The 22,416-nt window shown below is 37.2% G+C and overlaps 1 protein-coding gene across 3 annotated transcripts in view; it reads left to right on the top strand.

Moving 5' to 3' along the window:
• The window catches only part of AUH (AU RNA binding methylglutaconyl-CoA hydratase), a 188,773-nt gene that overhangs the window by 30,818 nt on the left and 135,539 nt on the right, over window positions 1-22,416 (top strand). For 2 of the 3 annotated variants that reach the window (XM_045833854.1, XM_045833852.1), the window contains one exon: window positions 19,130-19,216. The exons of the other annotated variant lie outside the window; for it this stretch is intronic. In XM_045833854.1, the coding sequence (XP_045689810.1) occupies window positions 19,130-19,216 (87 nt within the window). The remainder of the gene's footprint in view (window positions 1-19,129; window positions 19,217-22,416) is intronic. 3 annotated transcript variants of the gene reach the window in all.

Here is a 22,416-nt window from a genome sequence, read left to right as displayed (position 1 = left end):
TCCCTGCTTCCAATAATCTTCAGAAATAAAATGTGTGGTGAACTGAATAATGGCCTCCTAAAGATATACATGTCATAATCCCTGGAACCTGTGAACATGTGACCATAGGTCTCTTAGTCTTTGTCGTAAATATGTAATTTAAACATTTTACAGTGCTTTAGAAAAAAGTAGAGACCATTTTAGTTTGAGGGCCTTAATCGAAACTGGGTGCAGAATGGCCTGCATGCTGTAGTGTACCTAACTCCTGGTTGACTGGATTCCTTTCTTTCCTCTGCTGTCCAAGTCCTTCCCTGAGACCTGACCCAGCACCTGCAGCTGGGGGAGCCAGGTTGAGTTCCATTGAGTACTGCAGGAAGATGTTGTCTAGACGCTGTGTCTGTGTCTCTAAGTATACCGAGAAAGTTCCATTTTTCCCTTGTGCAATTGATGAATGATCCTGCAGACCGTTCTGAAACTCACAGTTGTACAAGTGTTTTGTTCAGTGGCATTGTTTGGGTGAATGCTAGGTTGGAAGACTACTACCGATTCAGATACTCTTGAGGTTTAGGATTCCTGAAAACCCTCTGATTAGAATTTCCATTGTAATAACTTAGGATTTGTGGGGGGGGGGGGTGGCAAACTAAGGTTTTTTGAAAGATAGAAATAGTATTTTCATATTCTCTAAAATAAAAGTAAAGGCAAAGGCAAAGTAAAGGCAACATAATTAATACATTAAATACCAATATAATTTACTAATTTAAAACATTTGTAATTATATATATACTTTCACTTGTTGTCTTTTCCTAGCTATAAACTTTTGGGGATGTTCTTCTCTTGAATTATATGAAATATCTGTGAATTGGTTTTGTTTTGTGACAGATAGTATGTCCCTAGTGGGTGTCTTTCTCAAAGTGTTGTTTTATTCCAGCAGATGGTTACTCTTCTGGAGTATCTGCCTGACCCTTTTGAGGCTTATTTTTAAAATTTCTGATATCTTTACTGGATGCTCAAGATGTTCTGTACCTTTTTATTGATTCCTGCTGGTCATGACATGAACACCAGGAGTTCAGACCACACAGCTCCCTCTGATGTTCTTTGATGATTACCTATGAATCGACAATTTCAGTACAAAGTTTAAGGGATCCCCATACAGTTTATTTGAGAGTCTCTCTCCTCTTTAGTTTTCTGTCCTATAATTCCCGCCACCCAAACCCTCATTTCTAGCATCATAAAGACTGCCATGCTTACTTTATTCAGGTCCCCCACCTTGCACCTCACTCTATAAAGTGCCTTCAGGAGGAAAGCTAGAAGTCAGTAGACTCCCAGATCAGTCTCTCACTACTTTTTGATCATCTGAAACACAGTTCGTATATTTTGAGGGGAGAAGGGCTCCTCTGGTACCACTTACTTCATCGTAGTCAGAGGTGGAAGTTTCCAGGTCCATTTAGTGTAGAATGGTACTTATGAGTCAAGATTTAGGTGCTGTCTGTGCTCATTGTTCCTTGGGTTTCTTTGTTTCTAGGCCCTGTGACTAGACAGAGCTAGGAAATACATAGATAAATAAATATATTACACTACGTATATGTAACTCAGATATTTACACCAATGTCTTTACTTATATTTTGAAAATGTGTTAATACTGATAACTTCATTTCCGGTTTGTTAACACAGGATTCATTCTTAGCTTCTCCCATTATATATTTGTATTATCTGTAATATATTTACTCATTTGCTCAGTCCTACTGTTGTTGGTCATGGACCAGGACCAAGGTGGGTCTGCTGGACCAGTCTGGAAATGGGGTCTTATGAAATTGTGAGAAAAGAATTTCCTAGGACCCACCCACAGGAGGATGTGAGGTATAGTGGCAAGATTCATTATAGGGGTACATTGAAGAGGCAAAGCTCCCTCTTGCTGTGGAAGAAGTCCAGCTTCGGGGCCACAGGCCTGCATTTGTGCCCATCAGGCCCAGGAGGATGCCAGGACCCTGATACGTAGAACTTATCTATGTCTCATTTTCCCATCTGCATGTCTGCTGCCAAGGCTCCATTGCACCTGAGGTTTTAACTGGCGCTGTGCTTCTGCCATGTGGCTGCCACAACGAGTGAGAGTGTGCATGTGCAAGGAACCCCGGACTTTGTTAAGCTTTGATTATGTCTCCTTGGGTTTGAGAGAAAGCAGGCTTTCTGTCAGACTAACCAGTCTTCCTAATTTTTCAGGGCTTGAGCTGGGTACTCCTCCTATCCAATCCCATTCCTGGACTTTCCAGTTCCAAAAGCTGGTCTTTCCTATCTGCTTGGGGGTGGGAGTTAACATACTTTTGACTAGGATTCGAATGTCCCCTGGGGCATCTGGGAAGCTGCTCCCTCCAATTATCTGGCTTAGTTAGCTGTCTGGCCCACCCTTCTTTTAAGTTAATATCTAGCTAGCTGCCTACTGGAGCACTATAGTATGCAAAAAGTTAGTTTCAGAATTGTGATCTATACTACTGTAATAAACACATTTTCTAACTAGAGTTTAGTATTTACTTAGAGTATTTATGTGTTTAGATGGAGGATATAGAGGAAAAATACTGTGTTAAAAAGTTATTTATGTGGTCCTGGCTGGTGTGGCTTAGTTGGTTGGAGCATCGTTCTATACACCAAATGGTTGTGGGTTTGATTTCCAGGAACAGCACATGCCCAGGGATGGAACAGTTCCATCCCTGGTTGGGATATGTCTGAGAAGGCTCTTTCTCTCTAAAAGTAATGAAAGAAATATGTCCTCGGGAGAGGATTAAAAAAAAGTTATTTACATTATTTCCCCTTTAATGTAATTGTATCTTATTCATATAAAACAAGGTTAGGCTTTCTCACTTTTTTAAATAAGATTTTATTTATTTATTTTAGAGAGAGGGTAACAGAGGGAGAAAGAAAGGGAGAGAAACATAATTGTGTGGTTTTCCCTTGCACATCCCCCCACTGGGGACCTGGCTTGCACCCCAGGCATGTGCCCTGACTGGGAATCAAACCAGTGACCCTTTGATTTGCAGGCCAGCACTCAATCCACTGAGCCACACTAGCCAGGGCGGTTTTCTCACTCTTGTTTATTTTACTTTGCATATACAAAATACCAACATAATTTCAAAAGGCAAAAGTATACACAGAAGTGTCACTTTCCATTTCCTCTCTCTAATTCCTTCCATATGATTCCCACCCTTGAGGGTATTAATGAATCTCGTTAGTCCCTAGTTTACCCATTATGTTTCTTTTTGTAGAATTAAAGGCATGCTTGTTTATCTATTTCTTTTTTTTTTTTAAGATTTTGTTTGTTTATTTTAGAGGGGAAGGGAGGGAGAAAGAGAGGGAGAGAATTATCAATGTGTGGCTGCCTCTCAGGTGCCCCCTACTGGGGATGTGGCCTGTAGCCCAGGCATGTGCCCTGATTGGGAATTGAACTGGTGACCCTTTGGTTCACAGGCTGGTGCTGAATATGCTGGAGCTACACCAGTCAGGGATACCTATTTCATTTCTTTCTTAAACAAGTATCATTCTATGTATACTCTTTTGGACTTTACCTTTGTCATTTAACAGTACATCCTGGAAATCATTCTATGTTAGTTCATAGAAATATGATATTAACTGGAAGTGTATGAGGGGTTAGTGTGATTTTTTTCAAGATCTCAATTGAGATTTTATCACCATTTGTATGGTGATAGAATGATCATGATTCTGTTGGGGAGGGTGAAATGATTTGACCTGAAAGAAGCCTTCATTCAGGTAAGCCAGAGGGCCTGGGATGCTAGATTGAATGGAGGTTTTGGATTTCAGCTGGTGAAAGGACACTTAACTTTGAGGGAAAAATGAAGTTCTGCTTATTAAAACCTCAAATTTTGATAAAAATCCTATGACAGAGCAGTCTTTTTCATTCAATGGTAAGTTACTATAGATGATTTTGAAGAAAATTTACTGTATGATTAAAAAATTATTATTTTTTAGAGCAGTTTTAGGTTCATAGCAAATTTAAGGGGAAGGTATAGAGATTTCCCTTATGTCCCCTGCCCCCGCACAGGCACAGCTTCCCCCATTAGCAGCATCCCCCACCAGAGCAGCGTATTTGTGACAATTGATGAACCTACATCGACACATCATAATCACCTAAAGTTCGTAATTTGTATTAGGGTTCACTCTTGGTGTTGTGCCTTCTGTGAGTCTGGACAAATGTATAATGCCATGTGTCTACCATTATAGTAACATACGGAGTATTTTCACTGCCCTAACAATCCCCTGTGCTCTGCCTATTCATTCTTCCACCCTGGCAACAACTGATCTTTTTACTCTTGGCATAGTTTTACCTTTTCCAGAATGTCATATAGTTGGTGGAATCATCCAGTATGTAGACTTCTGAGATTGATTTATTTCACATAATAATATGCATTTAAGTTTCCTCGCTTTTCCATGCTTTGATAGCTCATTTCTTTTTATTGCTGAATAATATTTCACTGTATACTTGTACCTCAATTTATTCATTCACCTGCCGAAGGACGTTGTGGTTGCTTCCAAGAATTGGCCATTATGAATAAAGCTGATATTAACATCTGTGTGCTGATTTTTGAGTGGACATGTTTAAACTCCTTTGGATGAACAGAAAGCATGATTCGCTGAATCATATGTTAAGAATATGTTGAATTTTATAAAATCCACCAATATGTCTTCCAAGGATGCTGTACCCTTGAGGTGAGAAATTTTCCATTTTCACCAGCAGTGAATAAGACTTTCTGTTTCTCTGAATCCTTGCCAGCATCTGGTATTGTCAGTGTTCTAGATTTTGTCCATTCTAACAGGTGGGTAGTGGTGTCTCATCGTATTTTAATTTTTTATTTCCCTGATGACATATGGTGTGGAGCATGTTTCATATGCTTATCTGCCACCTGTATATCTTCTGTGGTGAGGTGTCTAAGGTCTTTGGCCCAGATTTTAATTGAGTTGTTTGTTCCCTTATTGTTAAGTTTTAGCAGTTTTTTGTATATTTCAGATAGTAGTCCTTTATCAGATACGTCTTTTACAAATGTTTTCTCCCAGTTTGTGGTTTGTCTTCTCATTTTCTTGACTTTGGCTTTTGCAGAGCGGTAGGTTTTTATTTTAATGAAGTCCAGCATATCCATTATTTATTTCATGGGTAATGCCTTTGGTTTTGTACCCATACATTAAATCTATAGATCAAATTGGAAAGAACTGGTATCTTGACAATATTGAATCTTCCCATCCATGAGCATAGAGTATCTCCCTATTTACTTAGCTGTTCTTTCATTTTGATCATAGTTTTGTGGTTTTTGTCATAGAGATCTTACATGTGTTTTGTTAGATTTACACCTAAGTATTTTATTTCTTGGGGTGCTAATATAAGTGGTATTGTGTTTTTAACTTCAAATTCCACTTGCCCATTATTGGTATATAAAAAAGTGATTGACTTTTATATTCTGTATTCTGCAACTTCGATATAATCACTTATTAGTTCCAGGAATATTTTTGTCACTTCTTTTGGATTTTCTGTATAGTAGACAATCATATCATTTGTGAACAGTGAGAGTTTTAGGTTTTTCTTCCCAATCTGTATTTCCTTTCCTTGTTTTCTTACAGTAATATAGGTATACCTCATTTTATTGTGCTTTGCTTTATTGTGTTTTGTTTCATTGAGTCTCACAAATCATGCATTTTCATCAACATTGAGGCAAGCCCTACCCCAGCAAAAAGATTGTGACTCACTAAAGGCTCAGATGATTGTTAGAAATTTTTGGCAATAAAGTGTTTTTAAATTAATGCATGTACATTTTTTGACATAATGCTATTGCATGCTTAGTGGGCTACAATATAGTGTAAATATAACTTTTTTTTTTAAAGATTTTATTTATTTATTTTTAGAGAGGGAAGGGAGGGAGAAAGAGAGAGAGAGAGAAACATCAATGTGCGGTTTCTGGGGGTCATGGCCTGCAACCCAGGCATGTGCCCTGACTGGGAATCGAACCTGTGACACTTTGGTTTGCAGCCCGAGCTCAATCCACTGAGCTACACCAGCCAGGGGCGTAAATATAACTTTCATATGTCCTGGGAAACCAAAAATTTCATGTGGCTGGCTTCATTGTGATTTTTGCTTAATTGCTGTTGTCTGGAACTGAACCCGCAACATCTTCAATGCCTGCCTGTTAAGAAGTTGTAGTACGACATTAGAAAGGAGTAGTGAGAGAGGCTATCCTTGCCTTTGTCTTGGTAATAGTGGGAAGACTTCAGATTTCTCACCAGTAATTATGATGTTAGCTGTAAGCATTTTATAGATAATCTCTATCCAGTTGAGGAAGTTCTCCTCTTTCTAATTTACTTGAAGTGTGTATTATGAATGGATATTAAATTTGTCAAATGTATTTTCTGCATCTCTTGATATGATCATGTGATTTTTTTCTCTTTTTAACCCTGCTGATGGATTATTTTAATTTAATTTTGAATGGCAAACAGCCTTGCATAAATGGAATAAAATTAGTTGTGCATATTTTTTAAATATATTATTGGATTTGATTTGTTAATATGTTCATGAGAAAGATTAGCCTGTAGTTTTCTTGTGATGTTCTGTCTGGTTTTTGGATTAGGGTACTGCTGGCTTCATAGAATGAGTTTGGAAGTATTCCCTCTGCTTCTGTCCTCTCAAAGGCATTGTAGAGAATTGAAACAATTTCTTCCCAAAATGTTTGGTAGAATTTACTAGTGAACTCATCTAGGCTGGTGCTTTCTGTTTTTGAAGGCTCATTATTGACCCATTATCTTTTTTTTTTTTAATTGTTGTTCAAGTACAGTTTTCTATCTTTTACTCCCATTCCAGCCCACCCCCCCAGTGCTCCCTACCTCCCTCCCATTTCCACCCCCCCCCTAGTTTTTGTCCATGTGTCCTTTATACTTGTTCCTATGAACCCTTCCCCTTTTCCCCTGAAATTCCCTCCCCTCTCCCCTCTGGTCACTGTCAGCCTGTCCCTTATTTCAGTGTCTTTGGTTATATTTTGCTTGTTTGTTTTGTTGTTTAGGTTCCTGTTAAAGGTGAGATCATATGGTATTTGTTGTTCACTGCCTGGCTTATTTCACGTAGCATAATGCTTTCCAGCTCCATCCATGCTGTTACAAAGGGTAGGAGCTCCTTCTTTCTTTCTGCTGCATAGAATTCCATTGTATAAATGTACCCTAGCTTTTTGATGACCCAATATTTTAATAGTCATGGGCATATTTAGATTTATTGTTTCTTCTTGTGTGAGTTTGGACAGTTTGCATCTTTCAAGGAATTGGCTTATTTCATGGATTGTCACATATATGGGCATAGAGTTATTCATAGTCTTCCTTCATTATCCTTTTAATGTCCATGGGATACTGGTTATTTGTGTCCTCTCTTTTTCTTTATTAGTATGGCTAGAGGCTTATTTCTTTTGTTGATCTTGAAGAACCAGATTTTTGCTGTTAATTTTCTCTTTTGACTTACTGTTTTCAATTTCATTAATTTCTCCTTTATTTCTTCTGCTTACTTTGGATTTAATTTGATCTTTTTCTAGTTTACTTAGGTGGAAACCCAAATTATTGATTTCAGATAATTTTTCTTTAATGATATAGACATTTACTGGAATAAATTTTCCTTTAAGTGCTGCCCTTTCTATATACCACAAATCTGGGTGTATTACCTTTTCAATTTTAGTTAGTTCAAAATATTGGCTGCAATTTCTCCTTTTACCCATGTGTTGTTTAGAACTGTATTGTTGAATCTCTGTGTACTTTGGGATTTTCCAGTTATTTTTCTGTTTTTGATTTCCATTGTGTTCTGAGAAGAGACGTTGTGTGATTTATTTTAAATTGTGAATGTGTGTTTTATGGTCCAGAATGTGGTCTGTCTTGATGAATATTCCATGGGAGCTTGAGAAGAATCTGTATTCTGATGTTGGCATAAGTAATCTATAGATGTCGGTTATATCCTGTTGATTGATGGTGTCCCTGAGTTCAACTATGTCCTTACCGGTTTTCTGCCTACTGGATCTGTCCATTTCTGATAGGTGTATGTTGAAATATTCAACTATGACAGTGGATTCTTCTGTTTCTCTTTACAGTTCTGTTTTTTCCTCAGGTAATTTGATGCTGTTATTAAGCATTGTTAGTGTTCTTGAAGAATTAACCTCTTTTTCATTATGTAATGCTCTTCATTATTGCTAATAACTGTCTTCACCTGGAAGTCTTCCATAAAACTATTACTGAAATTAATAAAGCTACTACTTTCTTTTGATTAGTATTAGCATGGTATATTTTTCTCTAATCATTTACTTTTAATTGATATGTGTCTTTATATTTAAAGTGGATTTCTTATAGAAAACCATATAGTTGGACATTATTTCTTTTAATGAAATATGACAGTGTCTTCTTTTTAGATTTCATTTATTTATTTATTAAATATTTCATTGATTATTCTATTACAGCTGTCTCCTTACCCTCCTCCATCCCCCTACACACCCTCCCCACCCACATTCTTCCCCTCTAGTTCATGTCCATGTGTCATAAGTTCTTTAGCTTCTACATTTCCCATACTATTCTTGCCCTCCCTCTGTCTATTTTCTACCTACCATCTGTGCTACTTATTCTCTGTACCTTTTCCCCATCTCTCCTCCTCCCCCCACTCCCCTGTTGCTAAACCTCCATGTGATCTCCATTTCTGTGGTTCTGTTCCTGTTCTAGTTGTTTGCTTAGTTTGTTTTTAAGTGTGGTTGTTAATAATTGTGAGTTTGCTGTCATTTTACTATACATGTTTTTTATCTTCTTTTTCCTACAAGAGTCCCTTTAACATTTCATAAAAGAAGGGCTTGGTGATGATGAACTCCTTTAACTTGACCTTATGAGAAGCACTTTATCTGCCCTTCCATTCTAAATGAGAGCTTTGCTGGATAGAGCAATCTAGGATGTAGGTCCTTGCCTTTCATGACTTGGAATACTTCCTTCCAGCCCCTTCTTGCCTGCAAGATCTCTGTTTGAGAACCCAGCTGACAGTCTGATGGGAACTCCTTTGTAGGTTACTGTCTCCTTATATCTTACTGCTTCTAGGATTCTCTCCTTCACTGTAATCTTGGCTAATGTAATTATGATATGCCTTGGTGTGTTCCCTCTTGGGTCCAACTTCTTTGGGACTCTCTGAGTTTCCTGGACTTCCTGGAAGTCTATTTCCTTTGCCACATTAGGGAAGTTCTCCTTTATTATTCGTTGAAATAACTTTTCCACTTGTTGCTCTTCCTCTTCCCCTTCTGGTACCCCTATAATTCAGATGTTGGAACGTTTAAAGATGTCCTGGAGGTTCCTAAGCCTCTCCTCATTTTTTTGAATTCTTATTTCTTCATTCTTTTCTGTGTGGTTGTTTCTTTCTTTCTTCTGGTCCTCTCCATTGATGTGAGACCCAGCTTTCTTTCTATCGCTATTGGTTCCCTTTGCATTTTTCTTCATTTCACTTATTGTAGCCTTCACTTTTTCCATCTAATTTGCAACCAAAATCAACCAATTCTGTGAGCATCTTGATCACCAGTGTTTTAACTGTACATCTAATAGGTTGGCTATCTCACGGTCGCTTAAAAGGATGGGTTCTGGGGCTTTCATTTCTTCTTTTGTTTGAGCCATCTCTTTTTTTTGTCTGGTGTCGCCTGTTACTTACGAGGGATGGAGCCGTAGGTGTTCACTAGGGCGAGGCAACCCAGTCGCTGGGTTTTGAAGCTATATGTGGGGGCGGGGTTTGAGAGGGAACAATGGCGCTTGCTCCACTCTCTGCCAATTTCAGTCCCTTCGGCCTCTTACCCCAAGAAAAATTGAACCTTTCTGGTGCTGATTCCCATGTGGGTGGGCTTGTGTACCCCTTGGGTCTTTCCAACGACCTCTCCTGTGAGGCTTGGAGTCTGTCCATGTACCTCAACCCCCACAGGTGTTTTCAATCAGTTCCCCAAGGCTCTATTTCCCGGCTCTGGGATCCTGGGTTGTGCACAGTGCCTTGCTTCACAATCGCCCCTCGCTGGGTCTGCCAGTTGCCACCCCTCAGCCAGGGTTTGCCAGCCTCCACTTGCGCGCCCAGGGTCTGCCTGCCCAGCGTTTGCCTGCTGCAGTCTTAGGTGCCCGGTCCCAATGCTCTTTGTGCCTCCAGACCCCTCTCTACCTGGCTTCTGGACTCTGCCCCTCCTACCAGTCTGGTTGAATGTGTCTATTTTAACTCCTTGGTTGTCCAACTTCCATACAGTTCAATTTTCTCTCAGTTCTGGTTGTTATTCTGTTTCTAAATTGTTGTTGTCCCTATCTTGGTTGTGCGAGGAGGCACAGTGTGTCTACCTATGCCTCCATCTTGGCCGGAAGTCGATAGCCTCTTTTTATTCATTCATTTAGATATTGAATGATACAGTTGAATTGTGGTTATTTTCTATTTGTTGCCCTTGTTGTTTTTCCCTGTTTATTTCTTCTACTTGATTTCTGCCTTTTGTGGTTTTAGTTGAGCATTTCATATAATTTTGTTTTCTCTCAGAACGTAGCATATGAATTATATTTATTTTTTACTTTTTTGTTGTTGCCCTAAAGTTGGCAGTAGACATTTACAAATAATCTAAGTCCACTTTCAAATGATACTGTACTACTTCATGGGTATTGTGAGTACCTAATGAATCAAAATAATCCTTATTCCTCCCTCTCATTTATGTTATAGGTATTTTATAGTTATTCTTTTTCAGGTTAAAAATGATTCTCTTTTTTCCTGTTTGCTGTGAATTTATAATTGAGTATTGATTAGAAGTGACACAAAAAAAAGCACAAGTGATAAAAGAGAAAATGATAAATTGGACTTAAAAGCAAAACTTCATAAAACCATTAAGAAAGTGAAAAGGTAAGCCACAGATGGGGACAATATTTGTAGATCATATTCCTCAGAATTTTATCCAAGATGTAAGTCCTACAGCTCAGTAAGAAGGAAGAAAAAAATCATCCAGTAAAAAAAAAAATGAGCAAAGGATTTAAATAGGCATTTCAGGAGAGAAGCTGTATGAATGGCTAATAAACACCTGAAAAGATGCTTAACCTCATTAGCCATTATGGAAATGTAAAGTTAAAGCCATAATAGATATCACTTTCTACCCACTTAAATGGCGAAAATCAAAACGGCAGGCTAGTGTTGGTGACTATGTAGGACAAAAGAGACCCTTAGGCAGTGCTGATTGGAATGTAGAGTAGTGCAGCCACTGTGGAAAATAGTGGCATTTTTTAAAGTAAAATATATATTTACAATATGACCCAGAAATTCTACTCCTTTGTGTCTACTGGCAGCAAATGAAAACATTTATTTGTACAAAGACTTGTATATGAATGTTCATAGTAGTATTTTTTACAACGTAAATGTACAAACTGAGCTTCAGCCACTTGGCATCCTTATATATGACCCAATGATTTGTGTTGAAGGAAAGAGGTTTTTATTAACAGGGTTCCAATCTTTGGGTCCTGAGAGCACTCCTGCTCAGAGCCCTTCTCTCCTATGAGACCCAGCACTTCTCTTGCTCCCCAAAAAACTAAAAGCCAAAAGTGTGCCCAGAAGTTCCCCATATCCTTATCTGTCCATAAACCAGTCATGCAAACAGGTCTCCATTCTCTTAAGAATGTGCACTTGTGGGTTTCAGAGTTGCCATCTTATTGCAGCAGCTCTCCTTTAGGATCTGGGGTGTGCTACACTCAGTCTCCATATAATGGTCCAGGAATCGTGTGCCATGCTGCACTGGGCTCTAGTGGAAGGAGCCCAGGGAGGCTCCCATCCTCTGTGGGGTCTAAGCCCCTGGAGGGCCCAGCATCTCTAGGTCCCATGAGCACTCCTGTCTGTGTGGGGAGCAGGGCTAAAGGCTTAGAATGTCCAAATGCCAAAAGCCCAGAGAGAGAGAGCTTGCACAGATCTCCAAAGTAAGAGGGAGACTTCTTAGTATCAAATGTCCATACCAGAAACATGAGCAAGAGAGAGGGAGTACCTTTCCACACTTTTGCTTTAAAAAGGCCCTCCTGAAATCCCATGTGCACAGGAAGCCAGCAGGAGTGTCCAGGAGTGTCACGGCCAAGGTGTGTTGGTGTGTGCCATTTTTGTCTTCTCCCCAGTGTCTTTGACCCTCTTTTGGCTGCCATCCTTAGTCAGGGCAAAAGTTTCCCAACCATGTGCAGAGGCACATGTATCTGGTAGTACAGGATGGGCCATTGGTCCCCCGCAGCTCAAGCAGGTGCTGTATGAACTCCCTGCCCCAGGTCACCAGTAATTATGCTTGAACATGTTCTCACAGTCACAGTTATCACATTATCTTTGTGTACTTCACTCAGGGCAGCAGCCTCCTTCTGCGGCCCCTCCTTTCTGGAAGGCATGGGCTCTCATTTTGCCTTTGTTATGCAGTGTGCCTTAAATGCGGTCACTTCTGCTCTGTTGGCACCCTTCCTCATGTAGAAGGCATGGTATTTTTAGCCTGTTGTCTGGCAGCCTTCTTGCTGCACCCTCCCCGCACCCTGCCTCTCTGCAAGGTTGGGGGTTTCTCCTGTTTTCCAGGGCTCTCTGCTCTGACCTACCCCATTACAATAGTAGCCAAAAAGTGGAAACAACTCAAATATCCATCAGCTGATGAATGGATAAACAAAATGTTTCTTTGTCTTTACAATGATATACTGTTCCGTAATAAAAAGAAAAAGTTCTGATTAATTCTTACAACATGGATGAACCTGAAAAACAGTGTGCTTTGTGGAAGAAAGACACAGAAGACCATACATAGGTAGTTACGTGCCCCTTAATGGCAGAAACATGTCATTAGGCAGTTTTGTTGTGTGACTGAGCATCAAAGAGTTTATTTACACAAACCTAGACGGGATAGCCTCTTTTGGTAACTGTATGTGCCGTGCTTTTTATAGGCCTGGGCAATTCAGTAGGTAGGCTTGCTTATACCAGCATCACCGCACATGACTAACGTGTTACGCAAAGATGTCTCCAGGCTATAGGAATTTTTCAGCTCCATTATAATCTTATTGGACCATTATATGGTTCAGTTGAGCAAAATATCCTTATGTGGTGCATGACTATATTGTATGGATTTATTTATATGAAAATCCAGAAAAGGAAAAGTTATAGGAAAATAGATAAGTGGTTGCCAGGGGCTGGAGGTGGGAACAGGGAGTGATTGCAAATGGGTATGAGGGATCTTTTTGTAATAATGGAAGTATTCTAAAGTTGGATTGTGGTTCTGGTTGTACAACTCTGTAATTTGCTAAAAATAATTGAATTATATACTTAAAATGACTGCATTTTATTTTATGTGATTTATACTTCAAGGTGTTAAAGAATGTGTTGAATTTTATCAACCACTTTTTCTGCACCTATTGAAAATTTATGATTTTCACCCTTACTCCACTAATTCTTAAATAAAAAATTTAATATTAAACCGGTCTTGAATCTTGGACTGAATGTCACTTGGTTTTGATATATCATATATTGTTTATGTTACTGGTAGGTTTGATTTACTAATATTTTGTTTATGAGAAAGATAGGCCTGTTATGTTTTTTTCTTCTTTTGTTCCTATCAAGTCTTTTACTATTTTCCATGTAAGATTGTTAAATTTTTTTATGTGTTTGGAAAATTTATTGTTGGAGCCATATAGGCATGCAGTTTTCTTTGTAAGAAAGTTTTTAATTGCATATTCAATTACTTTAATGTGTATTTGTTTCTAGATTTTTCTTTTTCTTTGTTACTTTTAATAAATTGTGTTATTCTGGTAATTTGTCCATTTCATGTACCTTTTCAAATTTATTGGGCAAAGGTTGTTAATATTGTCTTACTGTTTTAATGTCTGTGAAATCCTTAGTAATAGCCCTTCTTTTTATTCTTGGTATTGGGATTTTTGCCTTCTCTGATTTTACATGGCTAGCCATGTTAAAAAGTCTATCATATTTGAAGTTTTTTTCAGAGAACAAACTTCTTTGATTTTTCTCTCTTGAATGTTTGTTTTCTATTTTAAAAATTTGTTTCCATTTTACTGTTTGTTTTCTTCTACTTTGGTATAATTTTCTCCTATTTCATAGGAGTATCTGATAAGAGTATTTGCCTCCTTGCTTTATTGGTTACTCCGAGAGGTCTGTTAAAATCCACTGTGATTGTAGATGTGTCAGTTTTTGTTTTGTCACTTTTTGCTTTATATATTTTGGTTTTAAATATGTCACTGCTTGCTTATTTTATGTATTCTAGTTTAGAATTCTTAGGACTTTTTAAGTGGATCATCATATTTATTATTGTGAAGTGACCCTCCAACTTCAGTGGTGTTTCTTGTCTTAGGTCCCTTTTGTCAGATATTAAGATAACCTTACAAGTTTCCTTTTGGTTAGCGTTTGCATGTTTTTTACCATTTTACTTCAGTCATTCTGAGCACTTATGCTTTAAGGTATGTCTCTAGTAAGCAATGTACAACAATATTTTAAACTCTCCTCTTACAATCTTCTGCTCGAAGAATTCTCTGTGGTGTTTCTTTTAGTGTGGGCCTGCTGGTGACAAATTTGTATGTGTACATGAGAGAAATGTCTTATTTCATCATTAAATGTGAAGGATGGCTTTGCTTAGTCTCAGATTCTAAATCGGCAGCTTTTTTCGTTCCCCACTTTAAAGATACCTGTTTTCTGTTGAGAAGTCAGCTTGAGATCTTAATTGTTTTGGGGCAGCTTCTGAAGATTCTCTTTTTGATTTTGTTTCTTAGTGGTTGGTTTTGGTATGATTTTCTTTGTGTTTACCCTGTATTGTATTTAATTTTCAGGGATCTCCATTGAAAGCCCTGGGGTGTTCCTCCTTGCCAAGCACTGAGCTCCAGTTTTGCCTCCCATTTCTGTTAGCTTGTTTAGAAACTTGCATTTGCTTTGGAGCCTCATACAGGTTGGCTGACTTTGTATAGGTCTCCATAGTCTTCAGATAGCTGTTTTACATGTTTTATCCAGTGATTCCTGGAAGAATTGGTCTGATAATAAGTTGCTCCATCAGAGCTAGCAATGGCTAGCCCATTCAATTTTTTTTTAAAGATGAGTAGCATTACAGAGTTATTATTGCTGATGTGAAAGATTCTCTAAAGAGGGATACTTTGATGAGGATAGTTGTTGATATGAAGTCCCTTAGGAGACAAGAAGGGAGAAAATGTAGTGCAGTAGGGGATAGTTGGCTTCCACCATGAATTAAGTCTACCTGTGGTAGCAGGAGGGAAGGTAGAATATGTGTGTTCCAGTCCTGGTAGGTGGGTAGATTTGGTGGTGGGTGCTGGTGGAATTTCTTATCTGAATGATTTTGTTTTCTTAGTGAGTTGGTATCAGGATTGGGTAAGAGGTTTGAGGTTTGGGGAAGGGGGAAGTTATAGAATGGTCTGAAGATGTGTGTAGGAGGGCAGGTCGAGTAGGAGAGACAGTAGAATTGCCAGATAGCATAAGGGCACACCTGAGGGTATCCTCAGTCATGGACTGAGAGGGTGTAAACCATAAAAAGGAAATAATTTTTAACTTTTGAAAAAAGTGAATTTAAAAAGTAAAGGACCAAGAAATACTTGGCCTCAAATAAAACTTTCGATACTGTCAAATAAAAAAATTCATGATCACAGAAGGAATAGGGGTGAAACTATATTTTTAGGTTCTGAATGGTCAAGATTGCAGGGTATATTTCCAAAGTAAAAACAAAAAGACATTACAGTTTTTCAAAAGTAGTCTCAGAGTCACAAAACAAATGTTTAACACTGCATAGAGAAAGGTAATTATTTCTAAAATAAGCCTTGAACCCTGAAGAAGTTCCACATTGATATGTGTGGATAAAGCTGCCTTCAGTTACCAGAGTAGTCCTCCAAACCTCTCTGCTGGGCCTGGTGGGCAGGGAACAGACTGTACAAGGCAAGACAAACCTCTGATTCCCTTTAGCTCCTGGCATGGCTCCAGCAGCCTAGTCTCTAGCATGAGTGTGGTTTTTAAAGCTTGCTGTGTGGTCACAGAATCATAGTGTTGGTGAAACACTGCCCCTACTGTAGCACTAGCTGGTGTGTTAGAAGGCACCCAGATGGTGAGGACTTGGTGGACCCCCATAGTGTAGTTGTAGGGAATTCCTTCAGGACCAGTTTATTCAGAGTCTCTGTCAGTCTCCTCTCTGTCTGCTCCTGTCCCCTGTATAGCATTACATTTCACTGCTTTTATTAACCAATACGTATTAGCTAACATACACCGAACAACATTTTATAGTCTCAGTTTAAAGTTATATTCTATTGAGAATAGAATATGGCACTGAGTCAAACCATTATTTCTTTTAACAAATACATCCTACTAGTTTAGAAATCGTTTTGGCCCTAATAACATTTTTTTCTTTCATGCTAAATTTTAAATCTTCATGGAAAAATTAATTATGAAGACACATACCAAGTATCCAGAAACATTTAAGATATTGAGTACCCACCACTTAACTTAAGCAATTCAGTGTTTAAACGATTGAAGTCCTTCCTCTGGGCACATTACCAGTTGTTTCTCTCTCCTTCCCCCAGAGGTCACCACCAATTGAATTTGGTATTTATCATTTCCATGCATACTTTATGTTCCTAAATAGCATTCTTGTGTAAAATGGTTATTATCCTGTGTATATTTCTGTAATTATAATTATAAATGTGTATAATTATATATCCTAAAACATTTTTAGATTTACCCATATTTACACTCAAATTCCTTCATTTATACTCTGATTCCTTCATTCCATTGCATAGTATTTGCTAGTTTTATTAATAATCTTTTTGATCAATACTTAGGTTATTTCCAATTTTTAAAAAATATATTTTATTGATTATGCTGTTATAGTTGTCCCAATTTTGTTATAGTTGTCCCAGTTTATCCTACTATGCCCCCTCCATCTGGTACCTCTCTTTCCTCCACCAATCTCCCCCACCCCCACCTTAGTTCATGTCCATGAATCATGTATATAAGTTCTTTAGCTTCACATTTCCTATCCATTCTTAACATACCCCTGTCTATTTTGTTCCTACCAATTTATGCTTCTTAATCCCTGCACCTTTTCCCCCATTCTCTCTCTTCCCCCCTCCCAGCTGATAACCCTCCAAATTATCTCTGTATCTGTGATTCTTTTCCTGTTCTGGTTGTTTGCTTGTTTGTTTTTTAATTATTATTTTTTTAAAGATTCAGTTGATAGTTGTGAATCTGTTGCTTTTTAATGTTCATGGTTTTGATCTTTTTCTTAAAGAAGTCCCTTTAACACTTCCTATAATAAGAGCTTGGTGATGATGAACTCCTTTAACTTGACCTTATCTGGGAAGCACTTTATCTGCCCTTGCATTCTAAATGACAGCTTTGCTGGATAGAGCAATCTTGGTTGTTGCCTTTCATGACACGGAATACTTCTTTCCAGTCCCTTCTTGCTTGTAAGGTTTCTTTTGAGAAATCAGCTGATAATCTTATGGGCACTCCTTTAGAGGTAATTCTCTGCTTTCTCTAGCTGCTTTTAAGATTCTCTCTTTATCTTTAACCTTTAGCATTTTAATTATGATGTGTTTTGGTGTGGCCCTCTTTGTGTCCATTTTGTTTGGGACTCTCTGTGCTTTCTGGATTTATAAGTCTTATTTCCTTTGCCAGAATGGGGAAGTTATCTTTCATTATTTTTTCAAATAAGTTTTCAATTACTTGTTCTTCCTCTTCTCCCTCTGGCACCCCTATGATTTAGATGTTGGAAAGTTTAAAGATGTCCTGGAGGTTCCTAAGCCTCTCCTCATTTTTTTGAATTCTTGTTTCTTCATCCTGTTCTGGTTGAATGTTCCTTTCTTCCTTCTGCTCCGAACTGTTGATTTGAGTCCCAGTTTCCTTCCCATCACTGTTGGTCCCCTGTTCATTTTCCTTTATTTCACTTTTCCTTTATTTCACTTTTCATAGCCTTCTTTTTTTCCTCTGATTTGGGACCATATTGAACCAATTCTGTGAGCCTCCTGATTACCAGTGTTTTGAATTGTGCATCTGATAGGTTGGCTGTCTCTTCGTTACTTAGTTGTATTTTTTCTGGAGCATTGATCTGTTCTTTCATTTGGGCCATTTTTTTGTTGTTGTTGCTGTGATTAATTTCAAATGGATTAATAAGAGAGGAAGTATCTGAGTGTATGCCTTCTATGCTCTAATTTTACATTTTCTATTTATCCATTTATTTAAATGGGGACCTACCCTTCTTAGATAGTTTACTTTTATTAAAAAAATGTCTTTACTGAACCACAGAATAAATGGTTCCTTAAATAAGTTTTTATTATTCTCTGTTCCAAAGTTATGATTCCATGATTATGAAATTGTCACTGTGTTTGTACTTTAAAGCCAGCGGCTCTCAAATGTGATCTGTAGTCCCCAAAGCAGGCACCCATGAAATGATTTTCTTGGTAAAAGGCCTGATTTGCCCTATTTACTGTGTGGACATTTGCATTGATGAGGGCAAAAACAATGGTGGGTAAAACTGCTGACATCTTTGCAAGAACCAAGAAAGTGGCATCAATCTGTAGTTATTTATGTTAACATGAATGGGTTTATTTGTGTTATTAAATGAATATATATTTGAAAAATTTGTAGTTTCACTTTCAAATAGAGTAATTATCAGTACATATAATCTAAATATAATCTCTTTCTCTAAGAGTTTAAAGGGGCTTTAAGACCACAGAGTTTGAGAACCACTGTGTTAAGCACACAGTAGGTATATGAACAACTATGTTATTCTTCCTAATGCTTGTCTTTGCAAAGGAAAATTTAGGTAATATAATTCCTTCAAGATATAAATTCAATTACTTTTTCTTTTAATTTTAAAAGATTTTTATTTATTCATTTTTAGAGAGGGAAGGGAGGGAGAAAGAGAGAGAGAGAGAAACATCAATGTGCAGTTGCTGGGGGCCGTGACCTGTAACCCAGGCATGTGCCCTGACTGGGAATCGAACCTGCGACACTTTGGGTTGCAGCCCACGCTCAATCCACTGAGCTACGCAAGCCAGGAAATTCTATTACTTTTAATGTTATACATAAATTTCACAATTTCAAAATATTGCATTAAAATTTTGTTCATAACTAGATTACATTTGTAAATAAAATACATTGCAGGTGCTGACCTTAAGGAAAGAGTCAAAATGAATTCCAGTGAAGTTGGTCCTTTTGTCTCCAAAATAAGAGCAGTGATTAATGAAATCGGTAAGCACAATTAAATTCTTCTTTTAGCATGCTGAAGGTGACCTTAAATAACAGTTTTAAAAAGTTGCATAGTCTGTATATATAGAATTTGGTCAGAATACTTATATAATTAGATCATTGTGACCTATAACTGGTTGTTGTACAATAGCATATTATATATTTAATTTGAAAATTTGTGAAGAATGGTTTATAATTAAAGAGACCTTCTATGTATGATGACATGGCATATAAAGATAACTATTACAAAACAAAGAGTAATGTGGTATAAGCCTTAAAGTACCTGTATCTTTTACATAATTTTATACACAATTGTAGTTATGACTTGGATATTTTTTTGCTTTTTACACAAATAGGATTGTAGTATTTCCATAGAATTGCCGACTTTTGTGTAATATTTTGTGTAATATCTCAGTACATGTCAATCTATTTTATTATTAATACTTTTTACATACTGCTGAATAGTACTTAATAACATAGTTTCATCCATAATTTTAAATTATTTCTTTTTGAAAATTATTTCTTCATTAATGAACATTTGGGTATTTATTTTGTTCTTTATAAATAAGTGATGAATATCTTTGTACCAAGTCTTTCAGATCATTAGTATGTGTATTTATAGGATAGATTCTTAAACATGGAATTACAGTTCTAAATATCATTGTGTTGATTGAATGTTGTAATACATCCTACCAGGTTATATTTCAAAAAGGTTGCAATAATTTATATTCCCATCAATTATATGACACTACTTGTTTTCTCATATTCCTGCCAACATTTAATGTTGCTATTTTAAAAATTTTCCATGGTTTAAAAAAGACATCTTAGCATTTTAATTTGCATTTCCCCACATGTTGTGTCATGCTTTATCTTTTTAATTTAGAATTGCCTTTTTTGTTCTGTAAATTGCCTTTTCACATCCTTCATCTCTTTTTTTATAGCATTATTTAATATTTATTTATTTGGCCTTGGTCTTGTATCCTTTTTCTCCTTAGATTTATTCCTGGCTATTTTATAGCATTTGTATAAATACCTTTGAATTGGATCCTTCCTTCCCCATTTCTGTTGAAGTCTGATTGTTGTAGTTCTGTAGGAAAGCTATTCAATTTCATGTATTTATTTTGTATCATGCCAACCTTCTAATTACTTGTACTATTGTTTTTTTCCAATTAATTTTATGTTTTCCAGATGAAAAGGTTAATGTTTATAAATAATACAGTCTTTTTCTTTTTCAACATTTTAATCTTATATATTTTTCACATATCTTCACATAGTCTAAGGCCCTTGGGACACTATTCAGTTCTTGAAGTATGTTTATCCTTATCTTTATTCAGCTTTGATGAGTACTTTTTAATATTTGCCAGCAATATTTATCAAGTTCAGGGAATTTTCTTCTATTTCAACTGTTCTGGCCTTAAATTACAAGAGTAAGCCCTCGTTGGTCATTGTGGTTGGTGGTTATAGTGGTTTTTATTACACTGGATTCAATCTTATATATTTTGGTATAATTATAAGCAAGATTGATCTTTTAATTTGGTTTTTGTGTTATCCTCCTCTGGCTTGCTATCAAGGTCATATCACATATATAGGCTTCACAGAATGCAGTGAGAAGCTTTCCATCTTTTTCGGTGCTACACAGGGAATAATCATCTGTCATTTGAAAGATTAGTAGAATTTGACCATGTAACATCTTTTGGAGTCTTGTGTGGTTTTGTTATTGTTGTTTACTTGTAATTTTTTTAGACCTAAGTTTTTAAATGTGTGTGTTTTGCTTTTAAGAGCAGTTGTTGACATCTTTCTGCCCCTTTTTATCCTGTGCTAATGTTAGGAGAGGCTTTTCTCTGCTTCTCTCTCTAGTGTCAGCCTCATGGTCAGAGCCTCCTGAGAGAGGGAATGGGCTTGCTTTCCATACTGGTCAGAGAGCTTGATCTTGGAAATGAAATTGATGCTTTCTGTAACTTTATTATATGTTCTAGGAGGAGTGGCTAAGACCGGGCCAATTGTAAACATTACCCTGATGTTTCTTCTAAGCCTCCTTCTATTTTGTTGATCTGAAATTGGAATTTTCCTGGGACTTTTTAAATGAAGAACTGTTCGTTTTTGCAGTGACATTTTCTTTTCAGTGAATGTAACTATAGCATTTTTGTTTTGGATCCTGATTCAGTCTATCTTTTGCTCTTCCATGAGTTCCTCAATATTTTTTAATGATACTTTTCATTGCCACATTACAGTGGACATACACAATCTTTATGTTGTCTTTTGTGGTGGCTTAATGAGATTTCGAAGGGCAGGTAGAAACCAAATGTCTCAATCTAATATATGAAACCAGGGGCAGACAAACTTTTTTTAAGAAGGGAGAGAGAGTAAATCTGTTGGACTTTGAAGGGCCATTGTGGTCTCTGTCACAGCTACTCAACCTTTTTTTTTAAGACTTTATTTTTCTAGAGGAGTTTCAGTTCACATCAAAATGGAAGGGAAGGTACAAACATTCCCCATATGCTTCCTGCCTCCACGTGTTCATAGCCTCCTCCATTATCAACATCTCCCTTCCAGGGTGATGGCATTTGTTACGTTACAACTGATGAACCTGCATCGACACATTACAATCACCCAAAGTCCATAGTTTACATTAGGGTTCACTCTTGGTGTTGGACATTCTGTGGATTTGAATAGGTGGAAAATGACTTGTATCAATCATTATTGTGTCATACAGAGTGTTTTTACTGGTCTGAAAATCCTCTGTGTGTGGCCTCATTATCTCCTCTTCCCTCTCTGGCAACCACTTTTTACTGTCTCCACAATTTTGCATTTCTAGAATATCATAAATTAGAATCATTCTGTTTGTAGCCTTTCAAATTGGCTTCTTTCACATAATAACATGCATTAGTTTTCTCCATGTTTTTGCATGACTTGATACTTTATTTTTAGTGCTGAATATTATCATTGTTTGGATGTACTACAGTTTATCAATTCACCTACCAAAGACCTTGGTTGCTTCCAAGTATTGGCAGTTATAAATAAAGCTGCTACAAAATCTGTGTGTAGGCTTTTGAATGGACATACATTTTCAGTTCCTTTGGGTAAATACCAAGGAGTACAATAGCTGGATCATATGGTGAGAGTCTGTTTAGCTTTGTAAAAAACTGCCTGTCCTCCAGGGTCAATATACCATGCCATTTTGCAGCAAGGAATGAAACTTACTG

Source organism: Phyllostomus hastatus, unplaced genomic scaffold (assembly GCF_019186645.2).
Source record: "Phyllostomus hastatus isolate PE091 unplaced genomic scaffold, TTU_PhHast_1.1 phas_contig_195, whole genome shotgun sequence".
Taxonomy (NCBI): Eukaryota; Metazoa; Chordata; class Mammalia; order Chiroptera; family Phyllostomidae; genus Phyllostomus; species Phyllostomus hastatus.
Note: the sequence above shows the minus strand (reverse complement) of the source record. Positions and strands in the feature narration are given on the sequence as shown.